Genomic DNA, 21,494 nt, shown 5'->3' on the forward strand with positions numbered 1-21,494 from the left:
TTAAGATATGTTTCACACACAACCAGTCCTTGCCCCCCATATCCCTTCTATGCATCACATCAGAATTTAAGAACAAACTAGATGCTGAGAGATACAAAGTTGGGTCACTATGAACATAGCTCCCCTTCCCATATAATACAACTAGGTAAACACACAGCCATTCCCCACTCACTGCATCTTCTCCCTTCTTTCTTCAACAGACATTCCCCTCTTTCTCAACACCCCTTATACCCCATCCATCAACCTCATCCTTGGTCACCCCTTAAGTTCACTCCACCATTGCCTTCCACACTTCTTTCATTAATCTTTCTTCACTCATTCTTTCCATGTGTCCAAACCATCCCAATACTCTTTCATCATCCCACTCTGCTCCTCACCACCTTGTTTCTCACTCTATCCAGCCTAGTAACCTTGTGTAGGGAATTAAAAACTATGACAATTCCATTACATATTTTTATTGAGAAGCCACATGTGCTACACAAATTTTTTCACATTTTAATAACATAACAATGTCCTTCTTAGTTGTGGATAAGATTAACAAAGAAATAAGACGGGGAGTGATGGTAACAATAAAAATGGATTTTTATCTAAGATCATGACAGCAGCAGCAATAATAATTGTATATGATGACATAAATAATAATAATGATGATAATAAGGCAAATTGTTACCTTTTCAGTTCCTTTCACCATTCATACCCGATTTATGTATACAGTTGTGATTGACCATGAGGCCTACTGAGGGTCACCCTAGTTACTGCGCATACAGTGGTAACTAAACCAGCAGTCTGGTGACACTGCATCAGTAAATAATTATTCCACTGCAGTCACTTCAACTCTGGCTGATAAAGACCAGGATGCAGTGCAAGCATGATGAAAATTCTCATTTTCTTGACTTCTTCAATCATTTCCTGGGTTGGATTCCAAACACAAAGTTGAATGGATGCAGCAGTGTACTGACAACCTGGTCTGTTTAAACAATTTGGCTCTGATTTTCCCATGCCTGTTGACTGTCTCTTTTGTTAAGATGCTGGGGACGTTTACAAGACAACTGAATACAATGTCATCATTGCTGTTACAGCTAATGGTGGATCCAAACTGGAGAGAAGCCTTTGGCTTGATAATGCTAACAAATGTAATTAATAAATTAATAACAATAATAACCATGATTTTAAAAAATAACCGACTCATTTCTGTTCTCATTATCAATACAAAGTACCTATACTCCCTTCCAAAAGTAAGCACTTGGTCCACTAAAAGTTGTGACAACTTTTAGAACATCCATCCCAAGGCAACAAGCAGAGCCAAAACTTAAATAAGCTGTGGTTTGGGCAATTCACAGTAGTTCAGTCCAATCACTTCCAACTAAAGCTCATTATTCTAAAATGATACAAACAAAAAGGCCCTTCTCAATGAGCAACAGAAACATTCTCAATTACTTAAAAAAATGAATACTGCAATAGTACAGCACATGAATATCATTATGAAAAAATGGTAACATCTTCTGGAGGGGGAGTAGGTGTACAAAGGATGACGACGATGAGATGGTGTGTGGGCACAGAGCATGGGAGATGGTGGAGAACAGAGGACAGTAGATGAGTGTGTCAAAGATGGGAATGAGGTGACGCCAGTGCAGTAATTGCAAAAGGAAAAGTGTAAGGATTTTAAGGAGGAGGAGGAGTAGGAAGGAGGAGGTAGATGAAGATGGAGGAGGAAGTGGTAGATGAACTGGAGGAGGTAGTGAAGATGGAGAAAGAGGAAGGAGATGGAAAAGGAGAAAGATGAAGAGGAAGGAGGAGGAAAAGAAGAAAGATGAAGAGGAAGGAGAAAGGAGGATTAGGAGGAAGATCAGTTTATTCTGGAGATGCTGCATGCATGACTAGTAGGGTCCTAAAATTGGTCAATTCAAGCTAGAATTATTACATTTGTACAAAGTAACATTTGTGACCTCGAGCATTACCATCTTAAGTACATACAAAAATTACATCAGGCTTTCCTCTTGTTTATTCTTTATAATAAACAAAAAAATCCACTCTTTATATATCATAGACTCTACTAACTGGAGTTGACCCATACAAATGGGTTTTCTCTATGTCTTTTATAAACCAATAAATCCAAATTCTATTTATATTGTTCAAGCTACTCACTGGCAGAGGTAACCCATGGATACAGGGGGGGGAGGAGTAAAGATATGGAGGAACATCATCTTTATGTGATGACAAGGCGGTTCATGTTGTCAATAATAATAAGAGCTTCCAATGTCAGAAAAAAAAAATCTTCTCATGGCTATTCACATAATCATGAGGACAATACATCTTCACTCTTGAGTGCATAAAGCACCAACACTCACACCTTCAACTGATTATCATTCTTAAATCACCAGAAAATTTATTTACATTTATATATTGTACAAAAGTTGAGTAATGAGTTAATTGTTACTTGGCTAAGCATATGCTAGGTAATATTATTCAAAAAAGTACATAAGCATAAAACAAGGCTGGCAAATATCCAGATGGCAGCAGTGGCAGCATCATCAGTGTTGTCATGAGTGCTGGCACTGGTGGACACAGCAGAGAAAAGAGCACTACCAACTAAAAGTGCATTCTCTCCTGGCCCCATCTAAAATCTCCTTGGTGACTTCTATGTCAGTTTTTAAGCATATCTACAAACTCAGCATCTTCCTTGAGGGCACTTTCACTCTTATCCAACTGCGGGGGCAACACTATGAAAGCTGCATATCTTGTGCTCTGCTGGAGTCCCCAAAATTACTGATTCCTAATCTTTACAAGTCTGTGGTCCACCCAAAGCAAAATGTGTCTATCATGGACCCCCCGGACAAAATATTATTATTTCTGTAGTTTTCCCACCCCACCTGACCACACACACACACACAAAATGTGATAACTTCCATGATCCCTACATGACTCTGTGACCTCCTGAACAAAAAAGATTACTATTTCTATGGGCCCTTTCTCCATTACCTTTTAAAATAAGCTGTATTGCTGGTGAGTAGATTATTTGAAGTGATGTAATACAAACAGTTTCTGAAACATGTTATGAGTTTTGTCTCACCCTCATTTTCTTTTCAGCTTTATTCAACTTTAGGCTAAACTCACAGTTCAAATTAACCAGTGAAGCTAAGACACATTATTCCCCTTTCATAAAAAGATGTCTCCTTGTGGGTCATCATTACTAATACACTCCCTTACAATAGCCTTTAACTATAATTGATTAATTAATTATATATAACACATCATGAATTAAGTGGAAACTAAATTTCATAAAAACAAAAACAAAGATACCAAAAGGCCCATTGCCCTTCTAAAGGGGTTGGCTGACTCGAAGTACATACCCATTATCTGTCTCAACCACCACTCTTATAAAGGTTATGGGTCTTTTGGTATATGTATAGTTTTAGGGAACTTGGGTTTTCAGTTATTTCTAGTTAATAAAAGGCTATATGAAAGGTACCAAAACACCTAAACAAAAAATACTGGAAAATCTGTAGTACCTATATTAGTTTCATGTCTTCTTCTCATATATTCTCTCAAAACACTGCATCTAGTAAATCTGATAGTATCCATTTTTTGTTGTTGTTTTTTTTTGTAGAAAGGGAGCAAGAAATTATCTTCCTTTTATGGTGGAGAGTAGAGTAGGCTGGGGTGGGAGTAACCAATACCTATACTCATACTGGCTGGGAACACTGTCTTACATTAAAGTTTAGCTTATAATTAAGCTATGGGGCCTGTACAAGGTATACAATACTTGCTGGCCTATGGCAGGAAACAAAGAAAAAAAATTACAGACTCTAAAATTGCTTAAAGCTTAATTTTGAAAATCTAATGAAAATAAATTCACACCCTTTATCTCTTAAAACAAAATAAAAATCTTTGGTATGTTACTATGTATATAAATCTATGATATTATACACTTCACAAAGTAAAAAATATGTCGTGCAGACTCACCACTGGGTTAAGTATCACTTACACAAATCAGTAAGTTCAACATTCAAACATATACAGTCAGCATAAAAAGTATTACAATGCCAGGGGTGTGAAAGAATCTAGACCAGTGGAAGAAGACGTACAATAATAATGGTTTTACGCGAGTGCTTCAGTAGTTATCCCATTCATTTTCTTTCCTATCAGGCATTACAATCTCAATACTTTTTTGGTAACTGAACATAAAGAATATCCTCTCTCTCTCTCACAAACACACGCACTAAGATCAATAAAGGTGGCTTTTAATTACTTGGATGAAGTAAGGGAAAAAAAAAAAATTTAGTCACACTGATAAGACCAAGATTGGAGTACACTGCCACACTATGGACACCCAGCACAAAAAAGAATATGAGGAAATTAAAAAGAATCCAAAGAGCAACGACAAAGATGGCCCCAACACTTTCAAAATGGACATATGAACAAAGATTGTCTAAACTGGAACTACCAACCCTGGCACAAAGAAAAAGAGATCTATTGGCCATTTACAGAATCATGAAAGGCATGGAAGTCCTTGACAGAGAAGACTTTTTAAGGGAACATGAAAAGAAAAGAAAAAAAAGGACAGTTATAGAAGAGATCTGGAAAAAAAAATTCTAGGCAGAGTGGTGGATGTCTGAACAAATTGGATGAAACAATGGTGTGTGCAAACACCATACAAGAATTTAAGAACAAAGTAGATGTTGTGAGATACAAAGATGGGTCAATACGAGCATAGCTCCCCTTCCTGTATAATACATACGTATACCACTAAATACAACTTGGTAAATACACACACACTATGGTCACCCAGTGACACTATGGTCATGCAATACCAAAAAGAATATAAGGAAAATTGAGAGCAACTACGAAGATGACCCCAACACTTTCAAAACTGTCATATGAAGAGATTGTCAAAACTAGAATTACCAACTTGGGAACAAAGAAGAGAAAGTGGCATGAAAATACTTGATAGAGAAGACTTACTAATTTGGGACAAGAGAAACACAAGAGGACATGGAAAGAAACTAAAAAATGATAGTTATAGAAGAGATCTGAAGAAAAACAGTTTTCCACACAGAGTGGTGGACACTTGGAACAAACTGGATGAAACAATAATGTGTCCAAAAACCATTCACAAATTTAAGAGCAAACTAGACACTGTGAGATACAAAGGTGGGACACCATAAATGTAGTTCCCCCTCCCATAATATTTAGGTAAATACACAGAGCATCCACTCCTCTCTAGGTTTGGTGGTGGAGACAAACCTGCTTAGAACTGGCAAATTTGTGTGCAGGTGACTCACTCCAAATGTACTGGCTTCATGCTGTGGTCAGCACAAACCTGCTGCACTTTGGGTGCTAAATGTACATCTTTTGTAATTTCTGATGTAAGCTAGGGTGGTAGCCCCTTGCCATTAGAAGGGTAATCTATACCATAAGCATTAAGGTTAAAACTAGTTGAGTATAAATTAGAAAAACTAAGACAGGATGTGACTTATGACCTGTTCCTGTAAATCATACAAACATTCACACTCATACAATGCACAAACATATACAGCCAAAAATATGACCATGTTCTGCTTTTTTATTTTATATGGTGATAAATATTGTTTCTTTTTAGTAATCCTTTCACCCAGCCTTTTGCCAAACCTAAAATTATTTTTTTAATTAATTTTCAATTAATTGTTATTAGTACATTTATTTATTAACAACTAATCAAAAGCTAAACAGAACATGTGTTTTATTTGACTCTAGAACCATACGTACACTTTAGTGAGATTTCAACAGCTATCACCATTAGTGAAGCAACTTTCAGTAAGATCTAAATGTGCATCTCCCTAGTCTAGACCTTACCACCATTGAGGGCAATCAACAATGTTGTGGCAGCTTACATGATGGCTGGTATAGCCTCTTACTAATGCAGCTGCCAACCTACATGGCACAATACAACTCTGAACACCTTTGTGACTTTGAAAATGATGAGTAGGGCTCCGAGAGGAGGATGGAAGAGTTTGTGTTTGACACACAAATTGCCTATGGTCACTCTATAGATGTTGTTCTGGCTAATACCAATTTTCCTCACAAACAGGAAGCTCCAGGACTGAATGGAGTTCTATATACATAGTATATGGTGTAATATATAAAAATCACATACTATTTCAATTAAATTGGAATTATACACAAACCATTACATTTTGTAATGCAAGAGTGAATGGATCTATTCACTGTATCTGCTACTTTGAATATGATACATACATACATATAACAAGGGCTCTTTCTCCCTTACCAGGGAGGTAGCCAAAGTCAAATGACATAATTCCACTCCCACCTATTTCATCCCCACCCATTCCACTCCCATCCACCACCTCTACCTTCCTCTCATCTTGCCTCCTCCTGGTTGATGGGTCATCCCTACATCTCACCCATCACCTTGGGTCAGACGCAATGCAGCAAGACACAGCACATCTACAGTAAGGCCACTTCATTTAATCAGCAACCCCCCCACCCCTCTACATCCCCTCATGCAGAAACACTGAAGACGGAGAAATCCCTTTGGGCTGTGTCAAAATATCATTCGCATATAACCTCTCCCTAATCTCCCCCTCAATCCCCTACCCACTCCCTTCCATTGAATATGATGGTTTGTAATATTAACATAATTTTAACCATTTAGTACCCAAGCTTTACATTAGCCTAATAGGATTGATATGATACTGGGATTGGCCAGAACCAAATCTTTAAAGTGGTCACAGGGCATTCATGGGTTGATTAGTCACATATGGAGTCAAACAATTCACTCAGATGTCAATAGAATATTGAAACTAAAGTACAATTTGTGATGAGAATTAGTTTGGTATGAAGTAATATTACAAGGACCTACTCTGGTAACAAACCAGTCATAATAAATACCATATAATTGTATTATACCAAAATATATAAATCATTATATAATATTAGTAGGCCAGCAGTAAAGCTCCCATGTCTGCAATGTGTCATGCTTCTTCCCTTCAGTCCAGGAGCTTTCCCGAAAGTGAATGGAAATAATAATAATAATAATTCAGTGACTGTCATACTAAGTTCTGTAAATCATTCTACAGAGTTAATGGGTTGATCAAGATAGTTGTTACCCCTTCCATCATTTCTATGGAAAAGCATCGTCTAGAATTGACAAAAACAAAACCTACAAAGAACGTTATTGGGCTGAAGGAATTAAGCAAACCCTATGGCAGCTTTTGGTGGGTTGGTGCGAGACACACTTCCCAAAAACCAGCACAGCAGCATAGTTATACCCACAACATTGCATGTTACCCCATCTAGCAGTCTGGATTTCAGTCCACATAACATTCATTTCATGGTGTCCATCCATCCCACCTCCAAGCAGACTATCAGGCTCCAGCAAATATAAATGAAAAATAAAAATAAATTGAAAGGGGGAAAAAAATAAGCATAATTTTTGAGAGGTTAGGCAGACAACCTCTCCCACCTGGTTGCAGGAGAGGCACCTATGGTGTGTGGATAGAAAGGAATCGAAGAAGAAAAAAATGTCAGTACCATGGGTTAAGCAAGCCTCATCGATTGCTTTGCACATGACAAGACTCAAATTTGACACAAACATAGTACTATGAAATATCATCCTTCAAATGACCCAAGACAGCAAAAGGTCATTAGTGAACAGAAAAAAATAAAATAAAAATAAAATAAAATAAAAAATAAACATAATTACAATAATTATAATAATGATAATAATAATGATAATCTACATATTACATCGCACACATTTACAACTCATACTGAGGTAAACATAAATTTCGTTAACCCTTGTCTGGGTTATCCTTGGCAGGCTGGTTCAATGGGGCAACAGGGATAGCATTGCTCAAGGAGGAGGAGGACGATGATGACCCTGTACGTTCCTTGAGAGAGGATATGGAAGTAAGAGTCTTCTGCAACCATGTGTTCTTTGTTGCCTGGAGCTCTGTCATGGCTGTTGTCAGCTGATGTGTCAAGTCCTACCAATGCATGGGAGAAGTTTAAGATTATTGTATTTTACCACTTCAGATTTTCCTTCCATTTATATTTTACATTTAACAAGAAAGCAAAAGCTAATTACCAAAAAACAATTGCCAAGAAGGTGAATAAACAAAAATAATATATTCATATATACATTTCTAATTTTAATAATTTAAACTCGATTGTTCTTCTTTAAGGAGCATTATCAGCCTTCCAATAGGAGGGAGTTTGCAACACTCATCCAAATAATCAAACTCAATTGGTAAACTCAATAATAATTCACCTTTATAAAACTAAATCAAAACTCTTTGAAGTATTTAGCTCTCAAATTCAAATAATCTACATAAATTAGAATAATTATATGTTAAATTTTCAGCTAACTCAAATGAGCTACACTAACATACATACATACATATATTAAGGCTTTTTACCCCTTACAAGGGAGGTAGCCTAAAAGGAAAAGGCATAAAATCATTTCCACCCATTCCATCCCTGAATACACTCCACACCCCTCCACCCTCCCTCTTATCTTAGCATCTCCTGGATGACGGGTCATCCCTGCATCCTGTCCACTGCCCTGGGTCAGAAGCAGTGTCGCAAGACACAGCACATCCACAGCAAGACCGCTTCATTAAATCGGCGACCCCCCCTCTCCATCCCCCCATCCATTCCACCTAATGCATCACAACATCATCCATATACAACCATTCACCACTCACCCGTTTTCTGTCCTCTCCCGTCCTTCCTCAACAGACATTCCCCTCTTCCTAAATGCCCCTTTTACCCCATCCATCCATCTCATCCTAGGTCGCCCCCTCATGTTCATTCCCTCCACATCTGCCTTCCATACCTCTTTTACTAGTCTTTCTTCACTCATTCTTTCCATGTGTCCAAACCATCCTAATACTCTTTCATCAACCCTATCTCCCAACTCCCTTTCCACCCCCGTTCTTCTCCTCACCTCCTCATTTCTCACTCTATCTAGCCTAGTAACCCCCATCATACTTCTCAGACACCTCATCTCAAACACATTCAAACTCCTTCTCTCTTATGTTCCATGTTTCTGCCCCATACAGTGCTGTTGGCACAATCACTCCTTCATACAGTCTCCTCTTAGCATCCATTCCCAAATGTCTATTCCTCATTACACTCTTCAATCCACCAAGGCATTTACTCACTTCTCTCAATCTACATTCTACCTCCACCTTCACTCCACCTTTTCCTGCCACATTTGCACCCAAGTATCTAAAACTATCCACTTCCTCCAGTCGCTCTCCCTTAATGCTCACTTCCAGTCTACTGCCACTTTCACCCCTTGTACATCTCATCACCTTACTTTTACCCACATTTATCTTTAGCTTTCTTCTATCACATACTCTCCCAAACTCTGTCACCAACTTCCTCAGTCCCTCCTCCGATCCTGCCACAAGCGCAGTGTTGTCAGCAAACAACAGCTGGCTCACCTCCCACTTTTCTCCATTTTCTTTAACCATCTACAATCCCTGACCCACTACCCTTGCATTTACCTCTCGCACTACCCCATCCATGTAAGTTGAACAGCCAGGGCTAAGCTAAGCTAAACCTAAACAAAATCATTTTATGGCTAAAGAATAAAACAATTTATATCCAAATTATATCCATTAATGATTATCTCTACATGAACTCACAACATCCACACTTCTTTTAATCATCTACATAATAAAACTAAAAGATTTCGAAACATCACCATTTCTCTACAGATCTTTACCAAATTTGGCAACCCACATGCATGATATAAGAACATCCAGGTCTGCACTCCTTTGGGGTAATATAAAGGTTTTGGAATGTTTGTTGTTTGTTCTGAAACAATATTACCATTTCTCAACTAAATTTGGTACAGAGGTCCACAAACATCCCAGAATAATTTATGAAAAAAAAAAAAAAAAAAAAAAAAAAAAAAAAAAAAAAAAAAAAAAAAAAAAAAAAAAAAAAAAAAAAAAAAAAAAGAAAAAAGTATGAATTTCCTCCAAGGTAAATATACACTTTAAACCCATTATCAAATAAATAATATCAGAAGTACAGGAGATCCATATATTTTGACTACTATCTGTGGTCCTCATCTGCTGAAGAGGACTACAGATAGTACAGATCTCCTGTACTTCTGATATTATTTCTCCAATAGTGGGTTTAAAGTGTACATTTACAAATGTGTTATAACATTACAGTTTCCCACAAGAGGTAAAGTCAAAATAAATAGTCATTTGTAATTGACTTTGTCCTTAATACAAGAGCTTTATGCAGACAGACACTATTGCGCTACACTACAGGTCCTCTCCAAGTCTTAACATACCTTGTACTTACCTGAACTATTTTCTATGTAACATAAGACTAGGGAAACGCAAGACTGCATGCACACACATGATGTAAGACTAAGACACTTCTGCATAACTAAACCACAGGAAAGACTAAGGACATGTAAACAGACTAAGTGTACAAGTAAAGAGTAATGATAACGTACCTGATTCTTACACTCAGACTCCACGAGGGCCAATTTGGTTTGGGCCAATTCCAACTCTAGCTCACGAATTTGTTGCTGCAACTTGGTTATGGCAGGTGATTCATCAGTTCCTATTTCAGGGGGGGGCCCTGTCACTGGGGACAACAAGCCACTGCAATGCTCACAGGTAGCAACTTTTGCCTGGGCATGGGTAAAAATAAAATTCATCTTGAGAAACTATCACAACACAGGGATCAGTGATGGGTAACTGCTAGTGGTGGTCCTGCAAGGTGAACAACAGACGTTAGGCATCTCCCTGATACCCATTTTCAAACCCATGAAGCCCCTCACCCCCATCTGGAGGTACACACTTGGTTTCTGGACCCAGCCCAAGATTTCTCTCAACCAACTCCAACTGTATTTCTTCCATCTTTTCATATATAGCAAGGAGAGTTGACAATAAGTGACCTTTCTCCTCCTACTACTTTAAGCCATGGACATAGAGAGTCCCACACCAATATAATATAAACAACCTTTCAAAGTTTCTTTCCAGAGAGATTTATGGGAGGACCTGAGGATGTGTGCCAGCCACTGTGGGACTGTGTGTTTCCAGTCTGTGAAACTTGAGGCAACAAATAATTACTGTATCATCACATCACAACACATATTATTTATCATCCAATATCCATTAGATCTACAAAGAAGTACTTTCATGAACACATACTAAGACTCAAATAAATATCTATATACCAAAATGCTCCTTCCCCCTTATAAGCCAAGGCATGCACCCAACCCCTACCCATCCCACACCTTTGATCTGAGCAGTATGATGGGGGAGAGGGATGACCCTTCATCCACAAGGTGCTAACATGGGAGAGGTGATGAATGGATTTGGACGAGTGTGTGTGGTGTGGGTGTGTGCTTTGACTTGGCAACCCTCCTTATGAAGGGAATATGGTCTTTTAGTATGGAATTATGTACAGGAGCAAAGCCAACCACTAACTCTAATATGCACCACTGATTTTATCTAGCCCCATCAACTGGAGTGCTAACATTTGAAAGAAACTTTTATTCACTTTGCTGTTGTCATCATTATGAAACAGATCCCTAGTTACAGTGATATTTTCAAAAAACTAGTTGTTCACTGCCTCTTCATGCAGTGCCCACCTGGGTCACAGATTTGGAAAGGAATTTCTTCAGGGCTTGGGAGTTATGTCTGAGGTCATTTGTATTGAAATGAAACTTGGCATTCTAAACAATACCCCTAACATACCTTTCCTTATTCCCTCCCAAGAGAGTCATAATCCACTATTTTAAAGAATTATATTGGTATAAATCCCCGGCCAACCTAGCAGGATGCTCTTTATTCTCATATCTCACACAATGCCACACTACTCCTTGACCTTGAAATCTCTCCAATATACTCCTCAGCAGCTTTCAGTTTCATATGTGGAAATGTCTTATGGTTCTTCAGGGTCCTCAAGGGTTCCAAACACTTTGAATCAATTCAAGACTACTACTGCATACTCCAGGGCAAAGGCATCATTCATGAGCTTCTCAAGATGAAATCCTGGTGGATTACATCTCACAATTGTCTTGGACCTAATATGCAGCAACCACAAATCAATGGTCAGTTGCAAAGAATTCAGCATTTCAATAAACCCTGCAGCTCTGTAGGGTCTTCCATTTAGTAATAATAATGATATGCTTAATCTTAGTCAAACCTCTGAAAGCCCTCTCATCTTTAATCAGATCTCTTCTCTCAATGCAATCTATCCACATTAGTAACCTGAACACTCTGATCATCTATTTTTGATGACCTTTTCACAAATTTTTGCTACTGTGCTTGTCAGGGAGACCGGTCTGTAATTTGATGGATCTTCCTTGTTTCCTCCCTTATAAATCAGTATAATCTGAAGTGATTCACAATCCTTTTCAGTATTCACCCTCCTCAGAAATTTTGCATCATCTGCAAAGAAGCTCATGTAACATTCCACATCTTTATCCATGTCATTCACATAAATAGCAATCATTATTGGAGCCAATGCTGATCCCTGTGGAACCCCACTAATCACCCCTTCCCAAGTTGAACTCTTTTCTCTGAGTACTACCCTCAATTTCCTTCCATGCAAGAAATCCTCCATCCAGTTCAGTAGTTTACCTTATATCACTCCTATGGTTTCCAGTTTTCTTAATAACTTTTTATGTGGTACTTTGTGGCTTTTTGTAAGTCTAGGAAAGCACAATCAGCCCATTTGACCCTTTTTTGTATTATATCTATTGGTCTTGTGTAGAAACAAATCACATGATCTTCCCTGTCTAGTATATTGTTTTCTTCCAGATGTTTTATCCATCTATTCTTAATAATTTTTTCACAAATTTTGGCTACAGTGCTAGTAAGGGAAACTGGTCTGTATTTTGTTGGGTCTACTTTGTTTCCTCCTTTATTTGGTACAATATTTGCATTTTTCCAGTCCTTTGGTATTTTTCTTCTTTGGGTGAGCAACTTGTTATATTACATATTTTGTCCATTACTTCTTTACATTCTCTTAGTATCCAATTTGCTATTCCGTCTGGGCCATGTGATTTCCTGACATCAAGTATGTGGGAGTGGTTTTTATGCCTTTCTTTTTTGGCTACCTCCCTTATAAGGGGGAAAAAGCCTTTGGCATATGTACTTACATGTCTATAGAATAGTTTTGGCTGATCCTTACATTTTTCTATTGTCTTTTTCATAGTTTCCTTTTTCTTCCCTGCATATTTTTACATATTTGTTCCTTTGATTAATATATTTGCCACTTTCTAGATTTTTTGTCTTATCCCCATCTTTTCCAAGCTTTATCTCATCTGTCTTTTGCTTTGCTGCACCTTTTATTAAACCAGGACTTAATATACAACTTTTCCTGCTTTTGTTTTGGGACATTTTTATCCACTCCTTTGTAAATTTTCATAAGAATTATCCATTTTTCTTCTAGTGTTTCTTCCTATTAGAATTTTTCCCAGTTTGCTTTAAGAAAAAAATTCCCCAAGTTTCTCAAAGTGTTTCTCATTTCTCTTTATATTTCTTCTTTTAGTTTTAACTCGAGTAGTATGTGACCACTCTTCGCAACTGGTGTGTTGTATTAAATTTTGTCTACTATTTCAGGTTCTGACATAAATAATAAATATATTCTTGATGGTTATTTGTTATTTCTAAATCTAGTGTCATCTTTACCCATTATGTCACTGTATGTTCTATAATCATGTTGAGTAATACATTCCCCATTGATCATCACCTTTCACTGTTATCTTTTCCCAACATATTTCTTTGTAATTAAAGTCTCCCATGAGAACAACTTTATTTCCATCCTTCAGCATCTTGTTTAATGAAGTTGTCGTATCCTCTAATGTTTTGGAATAATCTCTTCCTCTCCAAGACCTCATTTTTGGGGGCACATAAATCACTGCAAACTTTCTGCTTTTCATGTTGCTATTTTCAACTCTCATTGAGATCACCTCTACCCTGTTCTCTCCATATGTAACTTTCGTCACACTTAAGTTTTTCTTAACCAGGAACATGACTCCTCCATTTTGTTTCTCCTCCCTATTTCTAAGCCAGTGATTATATAATCCATGACCATCACCAGGGATCAGTACTAGGTCCTGTACTCTTTCTAATATATATTAACAACCTTTGGATTTTGTGCAAACATAAACAAAGTAGAGTGCTGGTGCCAGCTGAGGATATATTTCTGTATGCAAACCTAGCAGTGTGGGATAAAGGGTTAATACAATTTTTTTTTTTAAAAACTATCACAACCACACTAAGACTTTATGTACTCTTACTCCATTGGCTCATAGGCCTGCTGTCCCATTGCTGCCTTTACCAAGTTTTTTCATACTTTCCAGTCCTGCGTACCCAATCAATGACTTGGGATACCAGTTCCTGAACATCCTTCTTGACATTGTCCGTCCATCTATACCAGGGTCTACCAAGCAGTCCAACCCCATCAACTCTTCCATTCATGGTTTTCTTAGGAATTCTGCTCTCTTCCTTTCTGGCAATGTCCTGCCCACCATAGTCTCCTTGACTTGACTACATCTTGTATTTTACTCTGGCCTGACAACTGTCCTAGTTTGATATTATGTCTTCTCCTCCAATGCCCTTCCTCTTCATCATACACTGCTCCAAGTATTTTATGAAGTATTCCATTCTCAAACACTTCAAATTTTTGCATTCTCTCCTTTGTAAGTGTCTATGTTTTGCATCCATATAGTACTGTTGGTCTTATAATAACATTGTACTGTATGTGCGTAGTTTGGTTCTATGGGATATACTATGGCTGTTCAGTACAGATGATAAAGCATTTGCATACCTGCTGCCAGCATCAATTCTCTCCATCAATGTTTTCTCCATTATGTTATCAATTGTTAGTGTTCATCCAAGATATCTGAAATATTGCACACTTTCCACCTGCAATGTTCCAACTGGCATTTCTCCTACAATCTTGTTCCTTCTAGACAACAGAATAAATTTTGTCTTGCTCTCATTGCACTCTAAGCCCACTCTTTTACAAGACTTTACATACAAATTATTAAAAACATACATGAATGAAAGCCATCAAAGAGGAATAATAAAAATAAAGCAACCAAAAAGCAATAATGCATTAACAAAAACTGACAAAATATATTGTACCCAATGAAAAAAATAAAAGGCCAAATTATACATACACTGAAAATATTCCAAAAACAGTAACAAAGTAATTAATACATAAAACTATAGAGGACCATACCTTGTATAGATTAATAGTCCGAGTATTGGCTGCCTGCTCCTTATCCAGTCTATCTGACAACTGTGAGCAAATTTTCTTGTAATCTGCAATGATGGCTGCATTTCTCTGTGATTCCCCATCACCCTTCTCCACTTCACGTTTGAGGAGTTCCTTCACCTATGTACATCCAAACATTCAATTAGTATTCCCTATTCTGAATCTGCTTATTTACAACATTCATATATACCTATCCCTTGATTTCATGGACAAAGGGAGGACACAATTGGTTAATACAATAATTTCAACATATTTACTGTAATCTAATACCAGATTTATCAAGGATTGCAAAGATGAGTTCTTGATATGACATGACCATATGGAGGAGGAGGAGGGGTGGGGGTGGGGTTCACATATTTATTCTGAGTCACTGGACTTTGACCACTGCCACTGAAATCCATTAATTGGGGGGTCTATCAAATTAAAGGTTGAGTGTACATATGCATACATATATTGCATATATACAAACATCACCTGCAAACTTTGGGAATATATCCCCCATTGAAAAACAAACCACTGTATTTCATGGTTGTTAGGCTGCCCTTGGCCCACATTGGGCAGCCAAATGTTAGGCTGGTTGAAGGCAAACTGATGGAAAACTGGTTTTATTTAGCAATGATGTAGCAACTGAGCTGTGGACTAAGACCATACAGGAAACCATACAGCCTTGGCCATTTGGTTTAAGAGAAATTGTAAAACAAACAATAAATATCTTACCTTTAGAGCCTCATTCTGCAGCCGTCGCTTCTCCTCCTCCACTTCCGCCAGGAGGCAGTTTGCTGTTCCAACATCTTTGTTCAGGTTTTCACATCGATCCTCCAACTGGAAGAAAATCATAGACACTTCATATATCAAGCCTTGAGTTTAATCAAGAGACTAACACATGGACCTCCATCAAGTAAAAATAGGCATCACTCAGGTCAAGTCAAACTGGGGTAGCTGCTTCAAACAGTGAGATGGCAAGTGGTTGTGTTTCAGTGATCAGCACAGAAGAGGTACAATCTCTACATAGTAGAACTGTAGCCTTAGAGAAGGCTGTTAACCATTTCGGTACGATGACGCCTACATAAGTGTCATGAGGCGCGAGTGAGTGCATGAGGATGCATTGGCATCTAAGATTATATATATTTTTTGTAGTTGTACACAAGTTACACCTGGATTCTGTGAACTGGTTTGATCACATACATATATATACCAAATGCTTTCTTCCCCCTTACAAGAGAGGTAGCCAAAAAACAAAGGCATAGAAACCACTCCCACTCATTCCATCCCCTACGTACTCCACTCCCCTCTACCCTCTTATCTTGGCACCTCCTGAATGACAGGTCACCCCTGCATCCTGTCCACTGCCCTGGGTCAGAGGCAGTGTCGCAAAACACACCACATCCACAGCAATGCCGCTTCATTAATTTGGCGACCCCCCCCCCTCTCCATCCCCTCATGCAGAAAAGGAGAAGATGAGAAGAAATCCCTTTGTGCTGTGTCAATTTATTTCTCATACATACTCCCTCACCCCCCATCTCCCACCCACTCCACCTCATGCATCACAGCATCATCCATACACAACCATTTTCCATTCACCCCTATCTTTTGTCCTCTCCCATCCTTCCTCAACAGACATTCCTCTCTTTCCCAATGCCCCTTTTACCCCCATCCCTCCAACTCATCCTAGGTCAACCCCTCATGTTCACTCCTTCAACACCTGTTTTACTAATCTTTCTTCACTCACTTTCCGTGTGTCCAAACCATCCTGATACTCTTTCATCATCCCTATCTCCCAACTCCCTTTCCACCCTTGATCTCCTCCTCACCTCCTCATTTCTCATTCTATCTAGCCTAGTAACCCCTATCATACTTCTCAGACACCTAATCTCAAAAACATTCAAACTCCTTCTCTCTTCCTCTTATGTTCTATGTTTCTGCCCCATACAGTGCTGGACTTTTTAACTAATAATGAGCAACTAACGAGAAATGTAAAGGTGAGAGATTGTCTAGGTTCTAGGGATCATCAAAAAATAAGATTATTATCTGGGATGAATTCAATTGTACACATTATTCAGGAGAGCCAATTTTGATGAGATAAGAAAGTATTTAAGACATTTGGTCACTTACGAGACCAACCCAGGGGGCTGTGATGGGGTAAGATACACGGTCTGTCTGGACATCATTAGCGTGATCAGGTGTCGGATCACGAAGGGGGGTAATATGCATACCTTGGGTCAGGTCACTTACATGCACGAGGTAAACAGCCCAGTCAGCGATTTGGATGAAATGTACAATAACTTAACAGCTTTACTTCTAAAAGCACAGAATAAATTTTTTCCTCTTAGGTCAATATGGAAGAATAGTAATACTCCCAAATGGATGACAGACAGGCTGAAATATGAGTTCAGAATGAAAAGAGGACTTTACACTAGAATAAAAAAATGGGGAAACACACCTTAGATCCAAATATATATGGCAAGACTGGTTAAATAGAACACGTGCACAGCTAAACGTATCTATAAAATTAAGGTTGCCAAACAAGCTAGATCTAACCCAAAGGGCTTCTTTCATTACAGAACAAAAAATAAGGAAAGGATAGGCCCAATTAAAAATGACAGAGAGGTCACAAAAGAATCAGAGAAAAAAATGAAAGAGGCATTTAACAAATATTTTCTCTCAGTATTTACTAAGGAGAGGTTAGATAAGATACCCGACTGCTATCTGATTTTCAGTGGGGATGAAGAAAATAGACCATCTAATATCAGCATTAGTAAGGTAGTAGTCAAACAGATGGAAAGACTTAAAGCTACAAAATTCCTGGGTCCAGTTGAAAGTTTTCCAAGAGTGCTTAAAGATTGTAAATTTGGAATATGCAACCAGTTAACAGAAATATTTAATAAGTCATTAGACTGATTTTGTGCCTATTGCTTGGGGGCAGGCAAATGTTGTTCGTGTTTTCAAAAAGGGAGATAAATCATCTATAGGCAACTAGAGGCCAATCAGTTTGACATCAGTTATAGATAAAATGCTTAAATCAATAACAGTTAATAAACTCAGAGATACATCAAGGGACATAATTTGATTCACGACTCACAGCATGGTTTCTCCATGTGTGACTAATCTTCAATCTTTTTACACTAACGTACATAAGGTGTCAGATAACAATGATAGTTACGATGTTACTTCCTTGACTTTAGCAATGCATTCGACAAGGTGCCACACCAAAGACTACTAAATAAAATCAAAGCCCATGGCATAGGAGGAAAAGTGTTAGAATGAGTTAGAGCTTGGATCAGTGACAGAAAACAGTGGGTCACATAAATGGTGTAAAATCCAAATGGGGGAGTGTTTCTAGTGAAGTTCTCCAGGGCTTGATTTTGGGTCCCTTATTGTTCATTATGTACATAAACGACTTGGACAATGAGATTAATAGTGATGTTAGTAAGTTTGCGGACAACACTAAAATAGGACACCTAATTAGGTCAGGAGACGATGCCAAGATTCTGCAGGATGATCTTATATTGTTCACATGGTCAGTGAAATAGCAAATGGACTTCAATATCTCATAGTGCAGCATGTTAAAAATAAGGCTACAGAACCCCAAAAACAGATATAGCTTAGATAACACATTTTTAGAGAAAACTGAGTGCGAGAGAGACTTGGGAGTTCTAGTGAGTCCTGACCTTAAATCCAGGAAACAGTGCATTAGCACCATAAATAAAGCTAACACAGCATTAGATTTCATTGCTAGAATGGTTACAAATAGAAGTTCTGAGGTAATTATCAAGCTCTAGCATTAGTTAGACCCATCCTTGACAATGTGGTACAGTTTTGGTCTCCATCTTATAGAATGGACATCAATTCACTAGAATCAGTACAGAGGAGAATGGCCAAAATGATACATAGGGTCAGAAATTTACTTTACGAAGAGAGGTTTAGGCACCTTAATTTACACTCTCTGGAAAGATGCTGAGTGCAGGGTGATCAAACAGAGGTGTTCAAATGGATTAATGGATTTAACAAGGGTGATGCAAACAAGGTCTTCATATTAAGACAAATTTAGATTTAAGAAGGAAATAGGCAAGAATTGGTTTATTAATAGGGAGGTCAATGAATTGGAATAGACTTAGTAACCATGTAGTGAGTGCTAAAGCTATCAGTTGTTTTAAGAAACGGTTAGACAACTTTATGGATGGGGATGACAGGTGGTAATGGACATGGAACTGCCTAGTATAGGACTTATCATCTTTTGCAGTCTCCTTCATTTTTATGTCTTATGTCTTATCTATATACCAAGGACCTTTTCCCTGTATAAGGGAGGTAGCCTAGCCATAAAACATGTACACGTTCCCACCCATTTCACTCCCACCCATCACCCTTTCCTCCCTCTTATCTTTGCTCCTCATGGATGATGGGTCATCCCTATATCCCTGTATCACTGTCTGGGGTATTGGCTGCATGTTATTGTGTGGTACAATTTTGCTCAGTAGCATGCAGCCAATATCTTAAGGACTATATGGAGCATCCCTATGGACCAGAGCCACACATCATTTTGTCTGTATTAGATGAAATATCTACTCATAAAGAAATTATACTACTTTATTGTACCATGACTGTACTTCCATTATGCTGGCCCCCCTCTTCATACTGTCTTGTACCACTTTTTTGAGTATATATTATTTTTGTCTCTATTCCCTGTGGTAGGGGGAAGAAAGAATAATGCCACTGAACTTTCCCATTCAGGTCATAAAATGGTACAGTGATGGAACCAGGCATCCTGCTCTCTGTAACCCTATGTAGTATATTCCTATGAGAAGTCAATAAATGAACTAAGTTCCTGAAAAGGTGACTAAATGTGATAACTGTTTTATCATTTCAAGATTCAACTAGATTCATAGCAGGGACCAACAATGGAAACTTGCAAGAAAGCCAGTGATGAGAATTTTTTTCCGATTTTCCCCTACTCCTTGTCCTCAAATATCAACACTGTGGCCCCATAAGGAATGGAGAGAGAACAATAAAGCTAGAAAAATAATTAACATGTAGCAATTGAAGAAAGATCCAGATCTGAAATGGACTGAAGGAATCAAGGACATTTGCTTCAACAAATTGACCACCTAATACCTAACAGAGAAAACTACAGTATCTGATATAAATAATAAAAAAATAAAAAAAATCCTCTAAACACACTCATCCACATTCCAAAATTCCTACCTTGTCCAAACTATGTCTCATGTTGATTTTGCTGGTGACAAGCTCATGTGCAAGGTCATCATTTTCCCTTTCAAGTCTCATGTTGTCTTCTAGGAGTCGTCGGTTCTCCCGCTCTAACCGCACCACCGGATCCTCTCGCATCGCTTCTTGCTCTGGAACAGCAGAAAGGATATCATTATTTTTTTTCTAGCTGATGAAGCACCTTTGGATATAGTGAGAGAGAGTGAAATGTTACTGGTTTCCATTCCCTCGTTTTCTTATTTGGTTTTAATGGCTGACAGTAGATATAATTATATAATGTATGCTATTCTGATTCCTTACTCAGGTGAACATCAACTTACTTAATCCCTTCCCACTTATGAGTATCCCCCCAGCCATATGGCCCACATGGGGGAGACTCCTAAGAGTTATAAGGGTGTGTAATAATATTTGTGTTCCCTCTTTAAAATACAAAATTTGTCAAAGAATGTTGATAGAGCACTTATACAGAATGACTGGCTCTGTACCTTTCTCCTCACCAAATTACCAGAAGCCTGCCTGTAGCACAGCTGTACCAGTCGCTAATTCATTCCCAAAATATTTCCAAGTAAAAACAGAGAGGAGAGAGAAAAAGAGGGAGCAGAAAGAAAAGGAGATGAGAGAGGAGAGGTGAGGGGAGTGCAGGAGAGGGGAGGAGAGTGGCGAAGGAAAATAGAGAAGTGAGGAGAAACAGAAAGGAGAGAAGAAAAGGGGAAGAAAAAAAGGGGAGAGGAGAAAAAGGGAGTGCAAGATAGGGGAGGGAAGGGAAGGGAAGGGAGGGTTAGGTGGAGACGAGAGGGCATACATTAAAAGGAAAGTACAAGATAAACGAGAAAAGACAGGAGAGAGAAGAATAGAATGGAAAGGAGGAGTGAGGGGGGGAGAGAAGAGAGGAGAGTGGATTGGAGGGGGGAGGACAACAAAAGAGAGGAGAGAAGGAGAGGTGAGGAAATGATGCAATTTGTCTCTGATAACCAGCGCTTACAGTATATCATTGGGAACAGAAA

At 38.3% G+C, this 21,494-nt stretch overlaps 1 protein-coding gene across 7 annotated transcripts in view; it reads right to left on the reverse strand.

Moving 5' to 3' along the window:
• Window positions 1-439: 439 nt before the first annotated feature.
• Window positions 440-21,494, reverse strand: part of LOC143026242 (rab GTPase-activating protein 1-like) — an 87,821-nt gene continuing 66,766 nt past the window's right edge. For all 7 annotated transcript variants that reach the window (XM_076186310.1, XM_076186307.1, XM_076186309.1 and 4 more), the window contains 5 exons: window positions 20,470-20,621; window positions 15,988-16,092; window positions 15,235-15,390; window positions 10,484-10,663; window positions 440-7,985 (listed from right to left, as the gene is read on the reverse strand). In XM_076186310.1, the coding sequence (XP_076042425.1) occupies window positions 7,791-7,985; window positions 10,484-10,663; window positions 15,235-15,390; window positions 15,988-16,092; window positions 20,470-20,621 (788 nt within the window). In that variant the 3' untranslated portion in view covers window positions 440-7,790. The remainder of the gene's footprint in view (window positions 7,986-10,483; window positions 10,664-15,234; window positions 15,391-15,987; window positions 16,093-20,469; window positions 20,622-21,494) is intronic.

Source organism: Oratosquilla oratoria, chromosome 6 (assembly GCF_046742065.1).
Source record: "Oratosquilla oratoria isolate Oo_2021 chromosome 6, ASM4674206v1, whole genome shotgun sequence".
NCBI classification, from domain to species: domain Eukaryota; kingdom Metazoa; phylum Arthropoda; class Malacostraca; order Stomatopoda; family Squillidae; genus Oratosquilla; species Oratosquilla oratoria.